This window comes from Oncorhynchus nerka, linkage group LG8 (assembly GCF_034236695.1).
Source record: "Oncorhynchus nerka isolate Pitt River linkage group LG8, Oner_Uvic_2.0, whole genome shotgun sequence".
Classification (NCBI taxonomy): Eukaryota; Metazoa; Chordata; class Actinopteri; order Salmoniformes; family Salmonidae; genus Oncorhynchus; species Oncorhynchus nerka.
In genome coordinates, this window is record NC_088403.1 from 32,660,160 (window position 1) to 32,683,496 (window position 23,337).

At 45.0% G+C, this 23,337-nt stretch overlaps 1 protein-coding gene across 1 annotated transcript in view; it reads left to right on the top strand.

Annotated features, from left to right (window-relative positions):
• Positions 1–23,052, top strand: part of cog5 (component of oligomeric golgi complex 5) — a 92,126-nt gene extending 69,074 nt beyond the window's left edge. The window contains exons 11-22 of the mRNA XM_029666082.2: positions 859–940; positions 2,636–2,840; positions 11,225–11,386; positions 11,553–11,652; positions 15,788–15,898; positions 17,209–17,271; positions 18,326–18,429; positions 20,018–20,255; positions 20,426–20,502; positions 20,846–20,972; positions 21,961–22,040; positions 22,201–23,052. Coding sequence (XP_029521942.1) covers positions 859–940; positions 2,636–2,840; positions 11,225–11,386; positions 11,553–11,652; positions 15,788–15,898; positions 17,209–17,271; positions 18,326–18,429; positions 20,018–20,255; positions 20,426–20,502; positions 20,846–20,972; positions 21,961–22,040; positions 22,201–22,327 — 1,476 coding nt within the window. The 3' untranslated portion in view covers positions 22,328–23,052. The remainder of the gene's footprint in view (positions 1–858; positions 941–2,635; positions 2,841–11,224; positions 11,387–11,552; positions 11,653–15,787; positions 15,899–17,208; positions 17,272–18,325; positions 18,430–20,017; positions 20,256–20,425; positions 20,503–20,845; positions 20,973–21,960; positions 22,041–22,200) is intronic.
• The last annotated feature ends 285 nt before the right edge of the window (positions 23,053–23,337 follow it).

Below are 23,337 nucleotides of genomic sequence, written 5' to 3' on the forward strand. Positions count from 1 at the left end.
TCCGTTGAATTTCAAAATCACGATGTTGCCCTCGAGCCAAAAAGTTTTCCCTCCCCTGACACGGCCATTCAATAATTGAAATTCACCCTTCGAAGACACACTAATCTGCTACTAGCATCTATGTGTGCGTGTGCATGCCTGTGTGTCCTTCTCCACTGATTAGCAGTGATTATATTAGGAGGCGAGGAGGGCCACGTTGATGGAGGGATGTGGTGACACACACTCCCCCTTCATATGTCTTTGTTTTGATTAGACTTTCCCCTCCCTCTCTACTTTCACTTCCGTCGTGTGTGTGTGTGTGTGTGTGTGTGTGTGTGTGTGTGTGTGTGTGTGTGTGTGTGTGTGTGTGTGTGTGTGTATGTGTAGTGTTTGCATTTACGTTTGTGTGTGTGTTTAAAAATGGCACTCCTCTGCCCTCACCACCCTCACCACCCTATCTAGTCAGTGTGTATTCCCTGTGTTACAAGACTCTTATTTGAGTCAGATGTGTGTACTAGCTCTGCATGCTTCAGAGGAGTGGACCCTCATTAGTGGACAAACCTCCTCAGCCCATCGCAAGACGCCCTGCTATGACTTGTCATTATGGTGATGAGCTGTCATTGTTGTCCACGGTGATGGTTATGGCACAGCACTGTGTGTGTGTGTGTGTGTGTGTGTCTAGCTGATTTGCAGTGTGATAAATGTGTGCGGCGATAGCAGCATCTGGTGTGGCTGAGGATCACACTGGTAGATAATGATGATAATGGCAGTCACCCTGCCCTTCTGCCTGTTGGGCGCAGACTGCACTCATCACAGCCCTGTGTGTGTGTGTCTCCTTGTGTGACTCTCTGTTCAGTTGTTTCTCTCTTCTCTCGGCAGGACGGCCAGCCTGATATCCTCTACACGTTTTGGAGTGATGTCACACACACTCTCTCGGTGGAGTTCCAGAGAGCTACGGCTGGTGAGGCTACAGAGCAATGTCTGTTTCACAGAGTAATGCTGATGCACCCTAGTAGCAGTGTGTGTGTGTGTGCTTACTCTCTCTCTCTCTGCGTCTCGCTCTCTCTCTCTCTCCCTCTTACGTTTCTCTTCGTTTTCTCTGTTTTAGCCATAGCGTTATGCCACCTGCAAATAATGCTGTGTGTGTGTGTGTGTGTGTGTGTGTGTGTGTGTGTGTGTGTGTCAGCGGTACAGCACAAACAGTGGGCCATAACTCTTCCCTTCGCCTAAAAACCCTAAACGCCCCTTCATGTCCCGTCCCAACCACTGCGGGGTATGATTACACCTCTCTGGTGATATATAACCCCTTTTCAGACAGGACAGGGTCTATAAACACATACAGACACACTCGCACACCCCTTCTTTAATTTATACCCCGCCATGGGACAGGTGGAGAGACAACCCAACAGCATCCATCCACACACACCGCAGAGAAAAGTTTCCGCCCCCTCCTTATCATACAGTAAGTGTGCCATTTCACCAGAAGGGATAAATGTCAGTAGATTTAGATGAGAGTAAAAGAGCGGCGCGTTTGCTTCCTGTGGTGCTGTTAACTCTATTTTCACACAACGATCTGTGGGCTGCCTACCTACAGGATCTGTTGACTGCGTATGGAGCTGTTTCTAAAAACTCTTATAGACGCCGTTGCCGTTTCTCCTGCCGAGTTCTGTATCTAATGCCCTGGTGGTGAGAGAAACTCGAGAACATTGACTGATAGCGGATGACGTGAAAAGGATACGAAGGGAAAGTGTCCACAACACAACCTATACAAAGTGTTCTCTTGGCAGGGTAAAGAAAGAGCGAAGTCAAGCTATGATCCAGTCACCATCACCCTAATCATTACGTGTGTCTTTGCCATGTTGTGAAGCCCACAGCAGCCTGCCTTGGACGAATCCGTGTCTATTGATCCCTGCTCTAACACAGTACAGTGTTATCACCTGTTAATGATGCTCCTCATTCACTCTCACTGGTCAATACGGAGTTAATCCGCACAGGCCCAGTATATCTCTCCTTCCTCGCTCTCTCTCTGTCTTTGTCTCGCTGGCTCTCTCTTTCTCTCTCTCTATCCATCTGTCTCTGTCCCAGTGCCCCGCACTCCTCCAAATATTTTTTCCATTTTGTTCTCTTATTCTTTCTCTTATGGTGAAATAACCTTTTAGGTTCAATTAGCATATGGAAATATACAAGAGCCTGAAAGTACTTCAGTTCAAACCTGTATGAATCATTATAAAACACTATATTATGCATTCACCAAATCAATCTACATTAAAACAATCTGCATATCATCCCTTAACGAGCAACAAATCACTCGTAAAGTCAGGTAATTAACATAATAATGAGCGGGAAAATGTCACCATTGATTTTATTTTGCTTTATTTTTATCAGGATAGTCTTTCTGTTTCAGTCTCATCTCTTCATCCATGTTCTAGTCTGGTAATCAGTGATAATGTGATGTTTCTAGTTCACGGGAGCAGAAAGACTGTTAGTGTGCATCAAAGCAGATGTTTACCTTTGCAGTCATTAAAACATAGAAGGTGACATTTTACGGCTCCACTCTTCTGCTCGTCCTCCTTCCCATCCTTCTCTTTTTGTGACCTCCTCCTCACCCCTACCCCGTTCTCTCTCTCTCTCTCTCGTTCTCTCTCTCCCTCTCCAGCCTCATCCTTCCTCAAGCAGGCATTAGAGGGAGAGTACCCTAAGCTTCTCCGTCTCTATAACGACCTGTGGCGTCGGCTGCAGCAGTACAGCTCCAGCATCCAGGGGGTGATATCGAGCAGCGCAGGGCTGGACACCGCCATGGACCTGCCCACCACAGAGATGGACAACCAGGACCTTTTCACACAAACCAAACACGACTACGAGTGAGTCTGAAGTGAACAAATACACACACACACACACACTCTCTCGGCTTTGTTACAGTATGCAGTCTGCCTCTTCACATCCTACTCAATGATCGACCGGTTCGGGATGAGTCTCTCTCTCTCTCTCTCACACACACACACACACACACACAGCCTTACCTTGACTAACCAGTGTGGGATTTGACCCAGCTTGCTGTGATTGACAGAAATAATTTCAGTATGAAGATTCTCTCTCACACACACATTCTGTGATACGTGGTGAATCTCAGAATGTAAAGTCTCTATCTCTTTATACAGAGTACTAAAGCTGTAGGAGAGTTTAAATATGAGAGACCACTAGCAATTAAAACAAACCACAGAACCGGTCACAGCCAGCACACTGATTGGTATGCATGGATGGAGCAGAAAGTAAACGTCCATTAAACCTACTATATTTTAGAGTGCTCAGTGATGGGGGAGGAGGGGGCGAGTTAGAGATAAAGTGTGTATGTGTGTGGGCAGAGTGCCAGAAAGAGTGAACGAAGGGGGAGAGATAAAGCTTTTCCAAAGGCCTCCAGTGTGAGTGTATAAGAAGTAGTTGAATGAAGTCACGGAGGGCAGGAGCTATCTGACGGAAGTTACGCTATATGGCACCTCTCTGAGGAGAGACAGGGCTTTGTAGTGGAGAGAACAGAGAACGATCGAAGGACAGTTGAAGAAAACGATTGATAAAGAAACGTCAACATCAGAGTTCTATAGAGTCCTGCTGGACCAGACTCACCCTCCCATTGTCCTGGTCAAAAGTAGTGCACTAAATAGGGAATAGGGTAGGGCTGACCCCATTTAGTCGATTGTTCGGTCGATAGGCTGTTGGTCGCCCGATATATTACATTTTTTGTTGTTAAGCATTGGCAAATATATACAAAAACTGGTATGGCACATGAGACACTGGTATGATTGGATTAATCCATTGCAGAGGCCGCAGGGATGGCACACCAGTAGTACATTTACAGTTAATTCCTATCATTTCTAATCTACAATGTTTGTTTTGTTACGGTCATTTCTGTTAATAGATTCAATATATTATTAATATTAGTCTTACCGTTGTCTTTTTAGGAGTGCACTTGTGAGGGAAAATTTGGGTTTATTTCTTTCCATTTACGAGTTGTCAATTTATTTATTGTCTTTTGTTTGGAGTGCTCCTGTCAATCTTGAGTTAGGACACGCACCTGATTACACATAGAACTAGGCTACCTGGCCTGCGAGCAAATGTACTATTTCCAATTGTCTTAACTCATCATCTCCAGAGTGATGATGAGTTAAGACAATCGGAAATAGTACATCTGAAAGTCATTTTTTTTCTTTGTCTCAAAAAGCAAGTAAACGAAGACTGTTTTTACATCCGTTGTGAATGACAATAGTTCCTCAACGTAGCCTATTTGAAAAATCTTTCCATCTCTCTCTTTCGATAACCACCTAGCATGAAAGAGGTAAAAATCTCATGCTCTGATCCGGTGGAAATGTGTAAAAAGAATACCGACCTGATTACTTCTTATCCCTTGCGCAAATATCCTACAGCTCTGTCTGTCTGTCCAGAGCTCACATACAGTTGAAGTCGGACATTTACATACACTTAGGTTGGAATCATTAAAACTCGTTTTTCAACCACTCCACAAATTTCTTGTTAACAAACTATAGTCCTGGCAAGTCGGTTATCTGCTTTGTGCATGACACAAGTCATTTTTCCAACAATTGTTTACAGACAGATTATTTCACTTATAATTCACTGTATCACAATTCCAGGGGGTCAGACGTTTACATACACTAAGTTGACTGTGCCTTTAAACAGCTCGGGAAATTCCAGGAAATTATGTCATGGCTTTAGAAGCTTCTGATAAAATAGTTGACGCCATTTTAGTCAATTGGAGGTGTACCTGTGGATGTATTTCAAGGCCTACCTACAAACTCAGTGCCTCTTTGCATGACATCATGGGAAAATCAAAAGAAATCAGCCAAGAACTCAGAAAAAAGAATTGTAGACCTCCACAAGTCTGGTTCATCCTTAGGAGCAATTTCCAAATGCCTGAAGGTACCACGTTTATCTGTACAAACAATATTATGCAAGTATAAACACCATGGGACCACACAGTCGTCATACCGCTCAGGAAGGAGACACATTCTGTCTCCTAGAGATGAAAGTACTTTGTTGCGAAAAGTGCAACTCAATCCGAGAACAACAGCAAAGGTCCTTGTGAAGATGCTGGAGGAAACGGGTACAAAAGTACTTTGCTGCAGGAGGAACTGGTGCACTTCACAAAATCGATGGCATCATGAGGAAAGAGAATTATGTGGATATGTAGTAGAAACATCTCAAGACATCAGTCAGGAAGTTAAAGCTTGGTTGCAAATGGGTCTTCCAAATGGACAATGACCCCAAGCATACTTCCAAAGTTGTGGCAAAATGGCTTAAGGACAACAAAGTCGAGGTATTGGAGTGGCCATCACAAAGCCCTGACCTCAATCCCAGGGACAATTTGTGGGCAGAACTGAAAAAGCGTGTGCGAGCAAGGAGGCCTACAAACCTGACTCAGTTACACCAGCTCTGTCAGGAGGAATGGGCCAAAATTCACCCAACTTATTGTGGGAAGCTTGTGGAAGGCTACCCGGAACATTTGACCCAAGTTCAACAATTTAAAGGCAATGCTACCAAATACTAATTGAGTGTATGTAAACTTCGGACCCACTGGGAATGTGATGAAATAAATAAAAGCTGAAATAAATCATTCTCTCTACTATTATTCTGACATTTCACATTCTCAAAAGAAAGTGGTGATCCTAACTGACCTAAGACAGGGAGTTTTTACTATAATTAAATGTCAGGAATTGTGAAAAACTGAGTTTAAATGTGTTTGGCAAAGGTGTATGTAAACTTCCGACTTCAACTGTATTTTATACAATGTTACAAGATTGCTAGTGTGAGCTTCAGGCTGGACCTAGGTTAAGTTGATACCATGTTTCAAGTTCCTTGCAGACAGGCCATGCAATAGCAAATGTGGTTTATAGGATATTTATTTTTATCAGGATATTTTCTACCTACGGCCTACAGTGTTTTTATTTGTTGGCTTTATGTAGGCTATGGCAATAGAAGTTGAATTTGTATAATTTTCATTTAGATATAATTTTGATTAACCACATGACATTGATTTTGAGATGTGAAGACTTTATTATGAATTAAATGTAACTGTTCCACAAAAATGTGCATTTGAAAATCAGAACTGGCACGCAGATCAGTAGAAATGGTATGATAACTTTCCGACCGCTGGTGTAGCCTATTATCAGCAACTTCAGGAGCATAATGGCAGAATCTGAGAAGGCCAGAGGGAGGAAGAGGGTCGGGTTGGGAACATTTTTTTTTCTTCTGGTTAGGCTATATTGATCTCTTGTTCCCTCTTTAGTCATTTATGTGTGTTGATTTTTAATTTCAGTGCCTAAAGCATCAGGCAAAGTATCCTACATACAGTATAGTTGGTTTTATTCAAACATAGGGTGTCTATATTACACCTACAGTACCGGTCAAGAGTTTGGACACACCTAATCATTCAAGTGTTTTTCTTTATATTTACTATTTTCTACATTATACAATAATAGTGAAGACATCAAAACTATGAAATAACACATAAGGAGTCATGTAGTAACAAAAAACGTGTTAAACAAATCAAAATATATTTTAGATTTTAGATGATTCTCCTTTGCCTTGATGACAGCTTTGCACACTCTTGGCATTCTGTCAACCAGCTTCATGAGGTAGTCACCTGGAATGGATTTCAATTAACAGGTGTGCCTTGTTAAAAGATTGTTTGTGGGATTTCTTTCCTTAATGCATTGAGCCAATCAGTTGTGTTGTGACAAGGTAGGTGTGCTATACAGAAGATAGCCCTATTTGGTAAAATACCAAGTCCATATTATGGAAAGAACAGCTCAAATAAGCAAAGAGAAACAACATTCCATCATAACTTTAAGACATGAAGGTCAGTCAATCTGGAAGATTTCAAGAACTTTGAACGTTTCTTCAAGTGCAGTTGTAAAAACCATTAAGCGCTATGATGAAACTGCCTCTCATGAGGACCGCCACAGGAAAGGAAGACCCAGAGTTACCTCTGCTGCAGAGGATAAATTCACTAGAGTTACCAGCCTCAGATTGCAGCCCAAATTAATGCTTCACAGAGTTCAAGTAACAGACACATCTCAACATCAACTGCTCCGAGGAGACTGTGTGAATCAGGCCTTCATGGTCATATTGCTGCAAAGAAACCACTACTAAAGGACACCAATAAAAGGAAAGGACTTGCTTGGGCTAAGAAACATGGCAATGGACATTAGACCGGCTAAAATCTGTCCTTTGGTCCGAGTCCAAATTTGAGATTTTTGGTTCCAACCGCCGTTTCTTTGTGAGATGTAGAGAAGGTGAACAGATGATCTCCGCATGTGTGGTTCCCACCATGAAGCATGGAGGAGGAGGTGTGGGGGTGCTTTGCTGGTGACCCTGTCTGTGATTTATTTAGAATTAAAGGCACACTTAACCAATGCATTCTGCAGCGATACACCATCCCATCTAGTTTGCACTTAGTGGGACTATAATTTTTTTCTGCCAACAGGACAATGACCCAACACACCTCCAGGCTGTGTAAGGGCTATTTGACCAAGAAGGAGAGTGATGGAGTGTTGCATCAGATGACCTGGCCTCCACAATCACCCGACCTCAACCTAATTGAGATGGTTTGGGATGAGTTGGACCGCAGACTGAAGAAAAGGCCATGCTCAGCATATGTGGGAACTTCAAGACTGTTGGAAAAGCATTCCAGGTGAAGCTGATTCCAGGTGAAGCTCATTCTGATGAGAATGCCAGTGAATGCCAGTGTCCAAAGCTGTCATCAAGGCAAAGGATGGCTACTTTGAAGAAAATATATTTTTTGGTTTTGATGTCTTCACTATTATTCTACAATGTAGAAAATAGTAAAAATAAACAAAAACCCTTGAATGAGTAAGTGTTCAAACTTTTGACCGGTACTGTATGTGAAAATGCTGTTAATTGACTACAGATCAGTGTTCAACACCATAGTGCCCACAAAGCTCATCGCTAAGCTAAGAACCCTAGGACCAAACACCTCCCTCTGCAACTGGATCCTTGACTTCCTGACGGGTAGGCAACAACACAACTGCCACGCTGATCCTCAACACAGGGGCCCCTCAGGGGTGCGTGCTTAGTCCCCTCCTGTACTCCCTTTTGACTCACGACTGTGTGGCCAAGTATGACTCCAGCGTCATCATTACGTTTGCATTACGTTTACAAAACGGCGGTAGGCCTGATCACCGACAACTGAGACCGCCTATAGAGAGGAGGTCAGAGACCTGGCAGTGTGGTGCCAGGACAACAAGCTCTCTGTCAACGTGAGCAAGACAAAGGAGATTATATTGGACTACAGGAAAAGGAGGGCCGAACACACCCCCCCATTTACATCGACGGGCTGTGTGGAGCGGGTCAAGAGTTTCAAGTTCCTTGGTGTCCACCAACAAACTATCATGGTCCAAACACACTAAGAAAGTTGTGACGAGGGCATGACAATGTCTTTTCCACCTCAGGAGACTGAAAAGATTTTGCATGGGTCCCATGATCTTCAAAAAGTTCTACAGCTGCACCATCGAGAGCATCCTGACCGGTTGCATCACCGTCTAGTTGCATCACCAACTGCTCGGCATCCGACCATAAGGCGTTACAGAGGGTAGTGCATACCTGGGGCCAAGCTTCCTGCCATCCAGGACCTATATACTTGGTGGTGTCAGAGTGAGGCCAAAGAAATTGTCAAAGACTCCAGTCACCCAAGTCATAGACTGTTCTCTCTGCTACCGCACGACAAGTGGTACCGGAGCGCCAAGTCTAAGTCCAAAAAGCTCCTCAACAGCTTCTACCCCTAAGCCATAAGACTGCTGAACAATTAATCAAATGGCCACCCGGACTATTTGCCTCCTTTGTTCTTACACTGCTGCTACTCGTTGTTTATTGTCCATGCATAGTAACATTACCCCTACCTACATGTACAAATTACCTTGACTAACCTGCACCCCTGCACATTGAGTCGGTACCGGTGCCCCCTGTATATAGCCTCAATATTTTATTGTGTTACTTTTATATATATATATTTCTGAGGATGCATGGCTCTCATCCTTTGCCTCTCCCGAGTCCGTACGGGAGTTGCAGCGATGAGACAAGATTGTAACTACTACCAATTGGATACTACGAAATTGTGGAGAAAAAGGGGTAAAATATTGATTTACTTTTACCCCTTTTTCTCCCCAATTTTGTAGTATCCAATTGGTAGTAGTTACAATCTTGTCTCATCGCTGCAACTCAGCGTGTCAGCATGCATGCGTCTGGCCTGTCACAGGAGTCGCTAGAGCGCGATGGGACAAGGACATCCCTGCCGGTCAAACCCTCCCCTAACCCGGATGACGCTGGGCTAATTGTGCCGGCTGCGACAGAGCCTGGACTCTAACCAAGATCTCTAGTGGCACAGCTAGCAACTGCAATGTAGTGCCTTAGACCACTGCACCACTTGGGAGGCCATATTGTGTTACTCTAGTTTATTTAGTAATTATTTTTTTCACTGCATGGTTGGTTAAGGGCTTTGTTAGTAAGCATTTCATGGTAAGGTCTACCTTCACCTGTTGTATTCGGGACATGTGACAAATAACATTTGATTTGATTTGTATATATGGTAAAATACACATTTTCAAATTTCAAACAATCGATTGGTTCTAAAGAACAGACTACTCTCGTCGACCAATATATATATTTTTTTGTCAGGGACAGCCGTAGAATAGGGTGCTATTTGGGACGTAGGCCCTCTCTACTGGGTGAACTTCAGGCCTGACATATCCCTATCCTGCCGGTAGATGTCTGGAATAAGCAACTATATTTGTGACAGATGCAACAACTTGAGTGTTTAAATTGTGTTGTGATGGCTAGGTGACCAGACAGGTGGAAATGGCTCCTGTACACTATAGCGTATGTCTGTAACTGCTGGAGCCTGATATGAGTCACACATTAACCTAATGGTGTGAAGCTCCAGGCCCAGCCAGGGGCCCTTGCTGCTCCCTGTTTCCCAGTAGGAGATCCTGTGCCAGGCTACAGCGCCTGGCCCTGCTGGTTATCCCCCTGGCACTCAGTCAAGTTGAGTCAGTGTTGATTAACCATGGGTACATGAAAGCCACTGGGAGCAGGCCCAGGTTATCTCCCTGACTCCATTAAATCTCTTTCTCTCCCTCTCTCTATTACTCTCTTCTCTCTTGGGTCCCTCTCTCCGTCCCGCTCTCTACCTCTCTTTCATTTCCTTGCTCTGCCTGTCTCGCTCTAGCCCATACCCTCTTTCTCGCTTCGTCTCTCTGTTTGCTCTCTGATGTAGAGCTGTCAGCCTGTGTGTTGTGTGTCGTCTCAGTGTTTAAACTTGTAATTACGGGCGCTGCTGTGGGCCAAATTGCCTCTGTTACTCAAGGTGTCTGTTGCTGTGGTTGGGCAGAGAGGGGGATGAAGGGAGGGAGAGGGGATGGCTGGATGGACGGACGGAGGGAGAGAGGTGCATGGAAAGAGGGTACACTAACAAGCTGATAGAGAGCTGCAGAACGGATAAAGTGAGGGAATAGGATGAAAGGAGGTAGTGTGAAGAAGCCCAGACGGAGAAGTGACAGGGTGGGAAGAGATGGATGAATCGGCTGGTTGACACAGGGAGGTATATGAGGGAGCAAAATCATTCAGAGGAGTGGTGATGAGATGGAGAACAAACATTGAATGCACATTTGCTCGTGTGCGAAAGGCACTTGTCGTCATTGTTCTCATTGAGCTACATTTCAGTTAACGAGAGAGCACCATTAATCAATAAGCGCCCTGTCTGATGAATTGTGGTGCATAAAATGACTGGCCAGATGAACTAAAGATTGGAGCGCTGCTGGAGAAGTGCATACAGCTGTGTGTGTGTGTGTGTGTGTGTGTGTGCAAGCTTGACGGCCCTACAGGCTGCTGTTAGCTTGGGTTTCTCTACCTCTTCCCCATTTCATCAGTGTGAGAGAAACGAGAGAGCGCAAGGGAGAGAGAGAGTTGGAAGAGAGGGTAGGCCTGCCAGAGCCTGTCACTACTGATGTCTTCATCTCGCTCCAGCGCCACAGACCAGTCCACTGTGCGCTCGCTGTGGGTCTAGATCAGTGTGTGTGAGATGTGTAAATAGACCGAGAATCTGGCCTCTAGACATGTTCCCAAATGTAGAACTTTGTTTAAAACCAGGAAAATAATGAACCATCGCTGTATATAGTTTGTAAACACATTAATGAGATAAATAACATGTGTCTGTGTGTAGTCCAGAGAAGGCTTTGAAGGACTCTCTGCAGCCCTACGAGGCAGCGTACCTCTCCAAGTCTCTGTCTCGTCTGTTTGACCCCATCAACCTGGTGTTCCCCATGGGGGGACGCAACCCCCCCTCCCACGACGAACTGGACAGCATCATCAAGACCATCACCAGGTACACACCTACACAAACACCTACACAAACACTGTTCCCTACTCAGAAAAAAAGCAGAAATATTATTTCTTACATCTGTTGGTCATCTCACTTTTTTTGCTGATCCTGCCCTGATCCTGTTCTTTCCATTGTCCTACATGTTCTATTATTATGTGTGTGTCCTCAGTGAGCTGAACGTGGCGTCTGTAGACACCAGTCTGACTCTGGCAGTGGCCAAGAACGCTGCCAAGACCGTCCAGCTCTTCTGTGTCAAGTCTGAGCAGCTGGTAGGTCACCACAACATCCAATTGTTCATCAGTCAAACCCTGTTCTGTGGCTAAGTGTCAGTGGGCGCAAGGAGAGGATATGAGGGGAGATTTTTATAATTTTTTTAACTTGAGTTTATTTGGTAAATATTTCCTAAACTCTTCTTGTACTGCACTGTTGGTTAAGGGCTTGTAAATAAGCATTTCCCGGTAAAGTCTACACCTGTTGTATTCGGCGCATGTCACAAATAAAGTTTGATTTGACTTGATTTGATGAGAGGGGAGGAGGAGAAGAGAATAGAGGGGGGTAGAATAGTACAGACCGGTCAGACCGAGCATGTCTCTCTCAGCCCATAGTCGTCAGTGTTCATTCAGAATTTCCCTGCTATGAATCAATGGTCATCATCAGTGGGTTGCTTGGCTAGTCAGATGAGGAGGGTTACTGTAGAGGCTAGTGGCTGGGTTAGTGACCCATAGGGCTCTGGTCAAAAGTAGTGTACTGTATATGGGGAATATGGTGTCATTAGGGACACAGACACAGTGTCTGTGAGTGGTTCCTCCTGCCTACTAATGTAGTCTTCAAAATGTAGAGTTGACCTGAACATGAACAAATAAAAGATGTGTAGAGACACATCTGTCCACCCTGGCTCTCACCCATTTATCAGTGGTGACAGTGTTTCCTAGATTCAGTGCAGTGGGCAGCTGGGAGGAGGTGCTCTTAGTCTCCATGGACTTTAGTGTCCCAAAACTTTTTGGGAATCAGTGCTACAGGATGCAAATTTATGACTGACTATATTGGTTCCTGGCTTCCCTGAAAAGTTGCATATCGCGGGGGCTATTCGATGCTAATGCAGAACCCCACAGGATGTTTTTGTGCTGGTCAAAGGCAGTCAAATCTGGGGTGAACCAAGGGCTATATCTGTTGTTATTTCTACATTTTTTGAATGGGGCATGCTTATTTAAGATGGCGAAGAAAGCACTTTTAAAGCGCAAGGTGGCTGAAATCAATAATTTGCTGTTAACAGATGACATTCATGTTTTGACTCTGAAACTCACTCAGTTAATACATTTGATGATACAGAGGTAGCAATACAAGGTTATAACATTTACAGACAATACAGAAATGCCAATGGTGGAGGTGTTCCTGTTTATATTCAGAACCACATTCCTGTAAAGCTTATAGAGAATCTCATGTTAAATACTGTTGAAGTAATATGGCTACAGGTTCATCTGCCTCACCTAAAGCCCATTCTTGAGGGAAGCTGCTATAGACCACCAAGTGCTAACAGTCAGTATCTGGATAATGTGCGAAATGCTTAATAATATATGTGATTTAAACAGAGAGGTATAAGTTCTGGGTGATTTTAAATATTGACTGGCTATCATCAAACTGACCATTTAAGAAAAAGCTTCAAACTGTAACCAGTGCCTGCAACCTGGTTCAGGTTATCAGTCAACCTACCAGGGTAGTTACAAACTGCACAGGAATGAAATCATCAACATTTATTGTTCACATCTTTACTAATGCTGCAGAAATGAGCTTGAAGCAGTATCCAGATCCAAACTAAGATGTGTCTATGTATGCGGATGACTCAACACTATACAAGTCAGCAACTGTACTACAGTGACTGAAATGACTGCAACACTTAACTAAGATCTGCAGTTAGTTTCAGAGTGGGTGGCAAGGAATAAGTTTATTTTTTTACTAAAAACATTGTATTTGGGACAAGTCATTCACTAAACCCTAAAACTCACATCTTGTAATAAATCATGTGTAAATTGAGCTGCTTTGGAGTAACCCTGGATTGTAAACTTCCATGGTCAAAACATATTTATACAACAGTAGCTAAAATGGGGAGAAGTCTGTCCATAATAAAGAGCAGCTCTATCTTCTTAATAGCACTATCAACAAGGCAGGTTCTACAGGCCCTAGTTTTGTCTCCGAACAGGGCAGCACGGCTGGCCCTTGGATGTACACAGAGAGCTAACATTAATAATATGCATGTCAATTGACTTCATCACTACTTGTATTTGTGAGAGGTTGACATGTTGAATGCCCCAGAGCTGTCCGTTTCAACTACTGGCGGACACACAGGCATACCTCAAAAGACTTGGCTTGACTTTACTTGGCTCATCACGCTCTAGCGACTCCTTGTGGTGGGCCAGGCACCTGCAGGATGACTTCGGTCGTCAGTTAAACACTGTTTCCTCCGACAAATTGGTCCGGCTGGCTTTCGGTTTAAGCGGGCAGGTGTGAAGGAGCGCAGTTTGGTGGGTCATGTTTCGGAGGACACACGACTCGACCTTCGCCTGTGCCGAGCCCATTGGGGAGTTTCAGCGATGAGACAAGATCGTAATTGGATATGACGAAATGATGGAGAAAAGGAGAGGTAAAAAAAGATTGAATCTATTTGGACAACTACACATATGGGTTAGCTATCCCAGTTTGGGCTACTACACATATGGGTTAGCTATCCCAGTTTGGGCTACTACACATATGGGTTAGCTATCCCAGTTTGGGCTACTACACATAGGGGTTAGCTATCCCAGTTTGGGCTACTACACATATGGGTTAGCTATCCCAGTTTGGGCTACTACACATATGGGTTAGCTATCCCAGTTTGGGCTACTACACATATGGGTTAGCTATCCCTGTTTGGGCTACTACACATATGGGTTAGCTATCCATGTTTGGGCTACTACACATATGGGTTAGCTATCCCTGTTTGGGCTACTACACAATAACTTTTTGAGCTTTTGCTTGTTTTTCTTCCTGTTGATTCCTGTCTCCCTCTGCTTATAGGCTACTGAATGTATCTCCCAGGGAGGACTTTCCCTACAGGCAGTGATGAATTATTATATAAGAGTATAGGCTTTTTGCACATGCCCTCTTCTTGTTTTTTGATAAAGAGTATAGAGCACTTAAAGGATGGCACATTTTGGGTTTAAGGTCTTTTAAAGTATATTGCTAATAATGAATTCAGATAATGGATTAAGTGCTATTGGTCCTACAGCAATCATATCATCTTTGTTTTATTTGTCTTCATTTACCCACCCTTACTCATGAAGTCTGCTAACTTAATTGTAAAGGTCTGAATTGGTTACTTTTTATTTTTTATTTTTTTACTTCAATATTATTATTATTTGTTTTATGCCTACAACCCTCTAATTACAGTGCATTCGGAAAGTATTCAGACCCCTTCCTCTTTTCCACATTTTGTTACGTTACAGCCTTATTCTAAATGTATTAAATAAATAAAAATACTCATCAATGGGAAGGGTACAAAAACATGCTTCTAAGTTAACCGTGACTAAGTTTTATTAGTAGGTTGGAGCCTCCTCCACAGACACTCCAAGCTCTAAATATACACTCGGACACACACGCACACACGCACTGAGATGCGACACACACAGGCCTGATCTACAGTCACTCTCACACACTCACTCACACAAACACAGACATACTCAGGTGTGAACAGGAAGCTACTTCGGTGCTGGTATCCTGACACCTCTCTGTGCGTGTGTGTGGGCACGTGCATGTGTCATGAATGTCAATGTGTGTGCGCCTCTGTGTGTGCGTGTTTGCCATCCACACAACTACACTCTAAAGCTATAACTGTTGCTTTGCCATTTTTAGACCGTTGCTATGGCACCACTTTGCACATGTTGTCTCACGCTTTTTCTCTCTCGCTCTGTCTTCCTGAGATGGCCCCAATTCCTCTCTCTTCGTCTTCCTGAGATGGCCCCAATTCCTCTCTATTCGTCTTCCTGAGATGGCCATCTCAGATAGGGAGCCTCTAATTTCCCCAGGTGTGTGTGTGACCTGCTTGTTATCACCTCTGAGGTGAGAGGTGGTGAGGTGTCCCTATCCGTCTGTGGAACATGGCCAGGAGACAGCAGCCCAAACTGCTACTACAGCTGGATCCTGGCTCCTCTCCTGTATGTGTTGTTCCCGGGGCCCTCCTTGCTCTGCTATAGCAGTGGGAGCTGGATCCTGGCTCCGGTGTGCCCTTGCTCTCACTGCTGCTGTGTGTCTGCTGAGTACTACAGGTGTCCTGACTTTTTCTCTCTCTCTTCTCTCCACCTATTTCTCTCTCTTCCTCTATTTCTCTCCCTCCATCCTTCCCTTCTTCTCTCACTCTCTCTTTCTCTCCAGCTATCTACCCAGGGGGATGCCAGTCAGGTGATAGGGCCTCTAACAGAAGGTCAGAGGAGGAACATGGCGGTGGTCAACTCCCTCTACAGACTACACCAGGCTGTTGCTAAAGTAACACACACACGGTCATACACACACACACCACATTACACTTGTGTTCTTTTTACATGTCTACGTTATGTTTTACATGTCTACGTTATGTTTTACATGTCTACGTTATGTTTTACACGTCTACGTTATGTTTTACACGGCTACATTATGTTTTACACGGCTACGTTATGTTTTACACGGCTACGTTATGTTTTACACGGCTACGTTATGTTTTATGTTTTACACGGCTACGTTATGTTTTACACGGCTACGTTATGTTTTACACGGCTACGTTATGTTTTATGTTTTACACGGCTACGTTATGTTTTACACGGCTACGTTATGTTTTACACGGCTACGTTATGTTTTACACGTCTACGTTATGTTTTACACGTCTACGTTATGTTTTACACGGCTACGTTATGTTTTATGTTTTACACGGCTACGTTATGTTTTACACGGCTACGTTATGTTTTACATGTTATATTACATATTATAGGGAAACTGGGATGGTAGCGTGACTAAGAGTTCACGCAGATGAGTGTGTGTGTGTATGTGTGTGTGTGTGTGTGTGTGTGTGTGTGTGTGTGCGTGTGTGTGTGCTGGTCATCTGATGTCACAAGGGTTTGATGGGAAAATGCTGACAACCAATTATTTCTAGAGTTAATGTATCTCATCACCCAAAGTAAACTAGCTGCAGGGGAGGGAGAGAAGGGGAGAGATGCAGTAAGTGAGTGGGAGAGAGGAGAGGAGAGCGGCGAAAGAGGATGGGAGAGAGGAGCGGAGAGAAGAGTAAAGAGAGAGAGAGAGGGATGACAAGGAAGGGAGTCAGATGTCGAGAGAGGCAGAGAAAGAGAGAGCAAGAAAGTGGGAACCAGAGAGAGAGATGGGGGAAACGTATTCCTTCATATGGCCCATTAAAGATGTATGATGTGTCCTGGTGCTGGGGCCTGTGTGATTAATAGTGGCATAAAAGGAGATTACTCTGCCATCAAATATTTAGTGGCCTGGGAGGTTGTCAAAATGTAACCATTTGAAAACAGTGAGGCCGTTTCAGCAAGAACGGCTGGTTATTTTAGGAGGGAGGGAGGGTGGGAGAAGGATGGGATGGAAGGAGGGACGTGGAGGATTGGAGAGCAAGGAGGGAGGATAAATGCTGTAATAACCGTTATGGGAGGGATATGTAATAAGAATATGGGAGGGATATGTGGGAAAAAAGACGAATAGTGTTTGTCAGGTTTCACTGTAACCTAACCTTTGACCTTTTTTGTGTGTGTGTGTGTGTGTGTGTGTGTGTGTGTGTGTGTGTGTGTGTGTGTGTGTGTTCTCAGGTGATATCAGGATTGGGGTCATGTCCTCCGGCTGCTGAACATGCTCTCACTGCTTCACTCGAGGTAAGACAGACACTCGTCTCCTCTCATACTTCTCTCTACAGTTTTCTCCTCTCTACTCTCCTCCTCTATCGTTCTTCTCTGCTGATTTCCTCCTCCTCTCCTCTCCTCTCCTCTCTAGTCTTCCCCTCTTCTTTTTCTCTCCATTCTATCTGATGTGCAGATGGTGGTGGATTATGCTGTTGACTTTTCATTATGGGGTTTGAATGGGCACTTTTGGAACTTGGAACTGAGTTATGGAAACCAAACAAAACATTGCTATTTCTGATGCATCTCATTCTGGAAGATAAAACGGTAAACACTGAGTGGAGTGTGTAGACTCTTCTTTGGCAATCACTCGCTTTTTCTCACAAAGGTATTTTGTTGTAACCGGGAAAATGGTCGGAGGCTTGTTTCTCTCTGCGTTCCGCCAATCCCCCACGCCACATACAGCGGAGGGGACATTGTTAACTTTGTTGTGAAGGAGTTTAGAGAGTAGATCTGAACAGAGATCTGGTTATCTATCATTGGCAGGGGCTTAGCTGACGGGCACAAACACAAACGCGCACACACACACTGGGTCAGGTCTATTGAGTTTAGATTGATCTAAAGATGGAACGAACGATAAACTGGCGGCCCCACTCCGAACCCCGTGACCGACACACACACACACACACACATGCCCAAACACACACACACAAATACGAACATCACACACACACATGCTCTTCCTCTCTCGTCTGACATGTCACGTGCACAAGAGCTCCTATCCTAAAGCTCACTGCAAACGTCCGCTTATCAGCAAATCGCATTCATGCAGCCAAGACCACCAGTCTGTTTGGGTTGCTAGGCAATGGCAGACTTAAGTGAATCAGGTGTGTCCCTGTGGGCACTGTGCCCTTCAGCTATGTACCTGGCCTGCAGATGCAAGAAGTTATGGTCCTGTTTGTTCAGTTCATCATTGTGTGTCCACTGATATTTGAGATGTCATTGTCTGACTGAGCTGTTTCAGAGTTGTGACACACAACCCGTCTTATGCCTTGTTAAATGATGCACTCTTGCGTGTGCGTGCGTGTAGGGAGTACAGGCTCTGATGGCCAGTGCAGTACAGCCTCTGCTGCTGTCGGTCAGTGACTCCATAGAAGCCATCATCATCACTATGCATCAGGAAGACTTCTCTGGGTTAGTATACACACACACACACACACGTTAAGACACCACACTCCTCAAGCTAGTTGCAACGTTCTAGGAGTACGGTTGGAGTTTAAGTTGTTTAAAGGGTCATGTTTACAGGTGGGCTTGGTGACATAGTGCTACAGAGCTTTATATGTGACAATACGTTGTTTCACCAGGCACCAAACAGCATCTGTTGCTAATTTACATTTACAAAATGTTTCTCTCTTTCCCCTGAGCATGACATTTGCACACTCATACACACATCCTCAGGCTATCTACTGTTCTACACACACCGCTCTGCTCTCGTATAGAATCCTGTGTGTGTGTGCGTTGTCTCTTCAGCCCCCTGTCCAAATGACCTTTTCATGGTCAGATAAACACAATGTGGCTGAACTCACCCCTGCCCCCTTTCTCCCCAACAAATACACTTACACACACACACACACACACACACACACACACACACTTGCTCTTGTGTTGTGCAGAGGTAGCTCCTTGCAGTGGCCATCGTAAAACTAGTTCTAACACACACACCCTGTTCCTCACACACACACGTCCTCTGAGTGAACTCTTAGTCACGCTACCATCCAAGTCTCCCTGAGCCATTGACCCCACTGACCGTCTCCCAGATAGCCATAGGGACACAGTGGCAGAGTAGCTGTTGCAGGATTCGAGTCACAGCGGCAATATTGACCTGATAAAAAAGGCTGGGAGGTTTCATTTTGTAAGAAGGTCAAGTCTGAATCAGCAAGCATCCATGGATGCCCTGTGGAACCTAGCTGTGAGACCAGCAGCTCACTTGTCAATGTGTGCACACACAGGTAGAACCAGTCTAGACTATAGAATTAGGAATGAATTTAACAGGGTCTTTATGGTCTAGACCAGTGGTTCCCAAACAAAATGTTTCCCAGTGCTGGAAGGGGGGCCTGAGTGAAAAAGTTTAGGGACCCTTCGTCTCTAGACCCTCTACAGTTGCATTCAGATATTCTCCCTCCATTCATGCCGTGGTCCATTCATATTACCCAGACTCGTCTCTGTACAATTGAGAGGCTCCCAATGGACCTGTAGACTCCGTTAGTCTTGGGGCTTTGCAGTCACGACACAGACTCGCACACACACACACACAGCTAGCAGGGTCCCGTTGGACAGAGCCACACAAAGGGTCCCTGCGTCAGTACTGTAGCCTCCTGCCGCTGGCTAAATGTTATCGGCCCCTGGCACCCGCTGGTTATTCTGTCACGGCCATACATACAGAGACCGAGAGCTCAGATTGACATTCAGCGCTCTGAATACAGACTAGACTGCTTTCCGCTCTCTGAACTTACACAGACAAGGCCCTCCTGGGACTTAGCCGACTCGCAGCATACGCATACCCACACACACACACACACACACACACACAGGTATAGTGTGTAGTCACTTAATGGCCTGAGGTTCAAGGTTATGAGTCAGACCTTTAGTCAGTGACCTATACTAACCTGTGTGTGTGTGTGCGTGTGCATAAGCGTTGAAGGATTTGCCCTGTTTGTTGTTGTGGTGCGGTCTTATCTAAGCAATCACAGACAGATATTTCTATTCCTGTCTCTGTGTCCAGGTCTATGTCCACCCCGGGGAAGCCGGACGTGCCCTGCTCTCTGTACATGCGGGAGCTACAGGGCTTCGTGGGCCGCGTGATGGCGGACTACTTCCGCCACTTCCAGTGTGTCGACTTCATATACGACAACACGGAGAGCATCGCCCAGCGCTGCATCACACTGTTCATCCGCCACGCCAGCCTGCTGCGCCCCCTAGGGGAGGGAGGCAAGATGAGATTGGCGGCTGACTTCGCTCAGGTGAGGAGAAGGGTTGTATGTGAGGGTATGATCGGTATCTCTCTCCGTACCTGCCTGTCAGCTCTCCTTCGCTGTTTGTCTGTCTCTCGCGTTTTTCTGTGCATCTTCAAGTTCACCAAGTAACTCTATATTCGTGTTCTCACTGTGCTATTTCTTCTCTGTGTTTTTAGATGGAGCTGGCCGTCGCCCCTCTCTGTAGGAGAGTGTCTGAGCTGGGGAAACCCTACCGCCTGCTGAGATCTTTCAGGTATGTTATTACATCACTGCTTGTTACACATGTATGACGCATTAGTTATGCATAGTTATTACATCAGTTATTATGCACAACCTATTCCTGGTAAAACCTTTGATGAGATGGGGAATGCCTCAATAGCAGTGGTAGTTTCCAGAGTGAGAGTGGCTCTTAATGAAGATGTTAGTCATTACTGGAGGGTTAGAGAGCTGTAATTCTCTCGGTCTCCCTTCCGTCTGCCTCTACTTAGACGCTAGGGTAATGGTTTAAAGATAATGGGTAAAGGCTAATGGGGTAACACAATGAACACGTTATTTAGGCTAGACACCTCAATGTGTGTGTGTGTGTGTTTGTGTAGGCCCCTGCTGTTCCAGAACAGTGAGCTGATAGCCAGCAGTCCAGCCGTGGGGGATCTGATTCCATACAGCACCCTGCTACACTTCCTGTTCACCAGAGCACCGTCTGAGCTCAAATCACCTCACCAGGTACATATATACAAATTTCTGCCCTGCTAGAGCTGTCCCGGTCAACTGTAAGTGCTGTTATTGTGAAGTGGAAATGTCTAGGAGCAACAACGGCTCAGCCGCTAAGTGGTAAGGCCCCACAAGCTCACAGAACGGGACCACTGAGTGCTGAAGCACAAGACCTGTTCGTCGGAAGCTTTATAAAATGGGTTTCCTTGACCGAGCAGACACACACAAGCCTAAGATCACCATGTGCAATGCCAAGTGTCGGCTGGAGTGGTGTAAAGCCCGCCGCCATTGGACTCTGGAGAAGTGGAAAAACGTTCTCTGTTGTGATGAATCACTCTTCACCATCTTGCGGTCCGACGGATGAATCTGGGTTTGGCGAATGCCAGGTGGAGGAGGAATAATGGTCCAAGGATGTTTTTCATGGTTCGGGCTAGGCCCCTTAGTTCCAGTGAAGGGAAATATTAACGCTACAGCATACAATGACATTCTAGACGATTCTGTGCTTCCAATTTTGTAGCAACAGTTTGGAGAAGGACCTTTTCTGTTTCAGCATGACAATGCTTCCGTGCACAAAGCGAGGTCCATACAGAAATGGTTTGTCGAGATCGGTGTGGAAGAACTTGACTGGCCTGCACAGAGCCGTGACCTCAACCCCATCGAACACGTTTAGGATGAATTGGAACACGAACCAGGCCTAATCACCCAACATCAGGGCTTGACCTCACTAATGCTCTTGTGGCTGAATGGAAGCAAGTCCTCGCAGCAATGTCCCAACATCTAGTGGAAAGCCTTCTCAGAAGAGTGGAGGCTGTTATAGCAGCAAAGGGGGGACCAACTCCATATTAATGCCCATGATTTTGGAATGAGATGTTCGACTGGCAGGTGTCCACATATTTTTGGTCTTATAGTGTACCTACAAACTGCTATATACACACTTATCTATACTGATTCCAACTGTCATCTTTATCTTAACTTTGTACAAATTCTCCCTCTTCCACAGAGAGCAGAGTGGTCCATCGCTCGCTACTCCCAGTGGCTGGATGACCACCCTTCAGAGAGAGACCGCCTCACACTCATTAGGTAACTGCAGGAGAACGACAAAAGTCTTACAGCCTTTGAGACCGCTGGTGGGTTGTTTGGTTTCACTGAGGAGTGAGTGAGCACCCTCTTGTGGTAAAATGATGACATTCCCATCAGTTAGTGTGTCTTTAGCAACGCCATCTCCTTCTGTGTGTACTAGGGGTGCTCTGGAAGCCTACATGCAGAGTGTGAGGGCTCGTCAGGGGAAGGAGTTCGCCCCCGTCTACCCCATCATGGTTCAGCTGCTGCAGAGGGCCACCAGCGGAGCCCAGGACTCCAGGACCTGAGAGAACTACCGCTCCCATGATGCAACTGTGCGTTTCACATGGGCATGGAGAACGGCTCCGTGAAGAACACATCCAGATGTTATGACTATAGAATTAGAATTTGTAGAACATCCATGGCTATGAACATCCTTAAGCCTTTTTAATGGTCCACCCAACAGGAGTTTCCATTATTGATATGACTTAAGGGTTGCTCCATTTCTGTGGATGTGTTAAGGAGCAATTCAAACATTCCAAACGGAACGCCACACACCATGTTGTATGCACATTTCTGTTCTGCTAATTCTATAACTATGCCACAGAGGGCAGCACAAGGGGGAAGTTACCTGTGCTTCATACTATTGAACGGGGAAATAAATGCTGGCTAGTTATTGGTAGGAGCTTTACTGGTTAACCACATTTTGTTCTATTAAATGCTTTATTGTGAACGATAATTATCATTATAAGGAATGATTGATGGTAGGAGACTGTAATAATAGTTAACCTAATCTAAGGGCTCTATTCAATCTATATGGTGGAAATTCCGCGTAATTTAAATGCAATGTTCCTGCCGGGTTTGCCGTAAACTACCTTTAGATCAATAGCTCGCTAAATATAACACTTCAGCGATATGGATTGATTAGGGCCCTGTCTGGCCTATACAACTGTTCATATGTTCTGTCTTTAATGATGTACTGTGGGTCTAAAGCTCTATGGTTGTGGTTATAATAAAACGAGAAGTAAAACAAGTTGTTGTGCCTGATAAGAGGGCTCCCTTGAGGAAGGCTTGTAATCTTGAGCCCTGTTTATACCTCGTAATATGCAGCATGTGTCCTGATCTTGTCCACAGGGGCATTACACGCAGGTTGCGACCCACATGGTTGTCAGTTTGAATCCCAGTTGTGACTTCTGTTGTCCAATCTTACCCAATTATATTTCTAAGTTAACTTTGACTGAACAGCTTTAAATATGTGGGGTACATTAGGATAGAACGACACCCTTTCTCAAAGGAGGTATATTAAATGCGGTTAGCA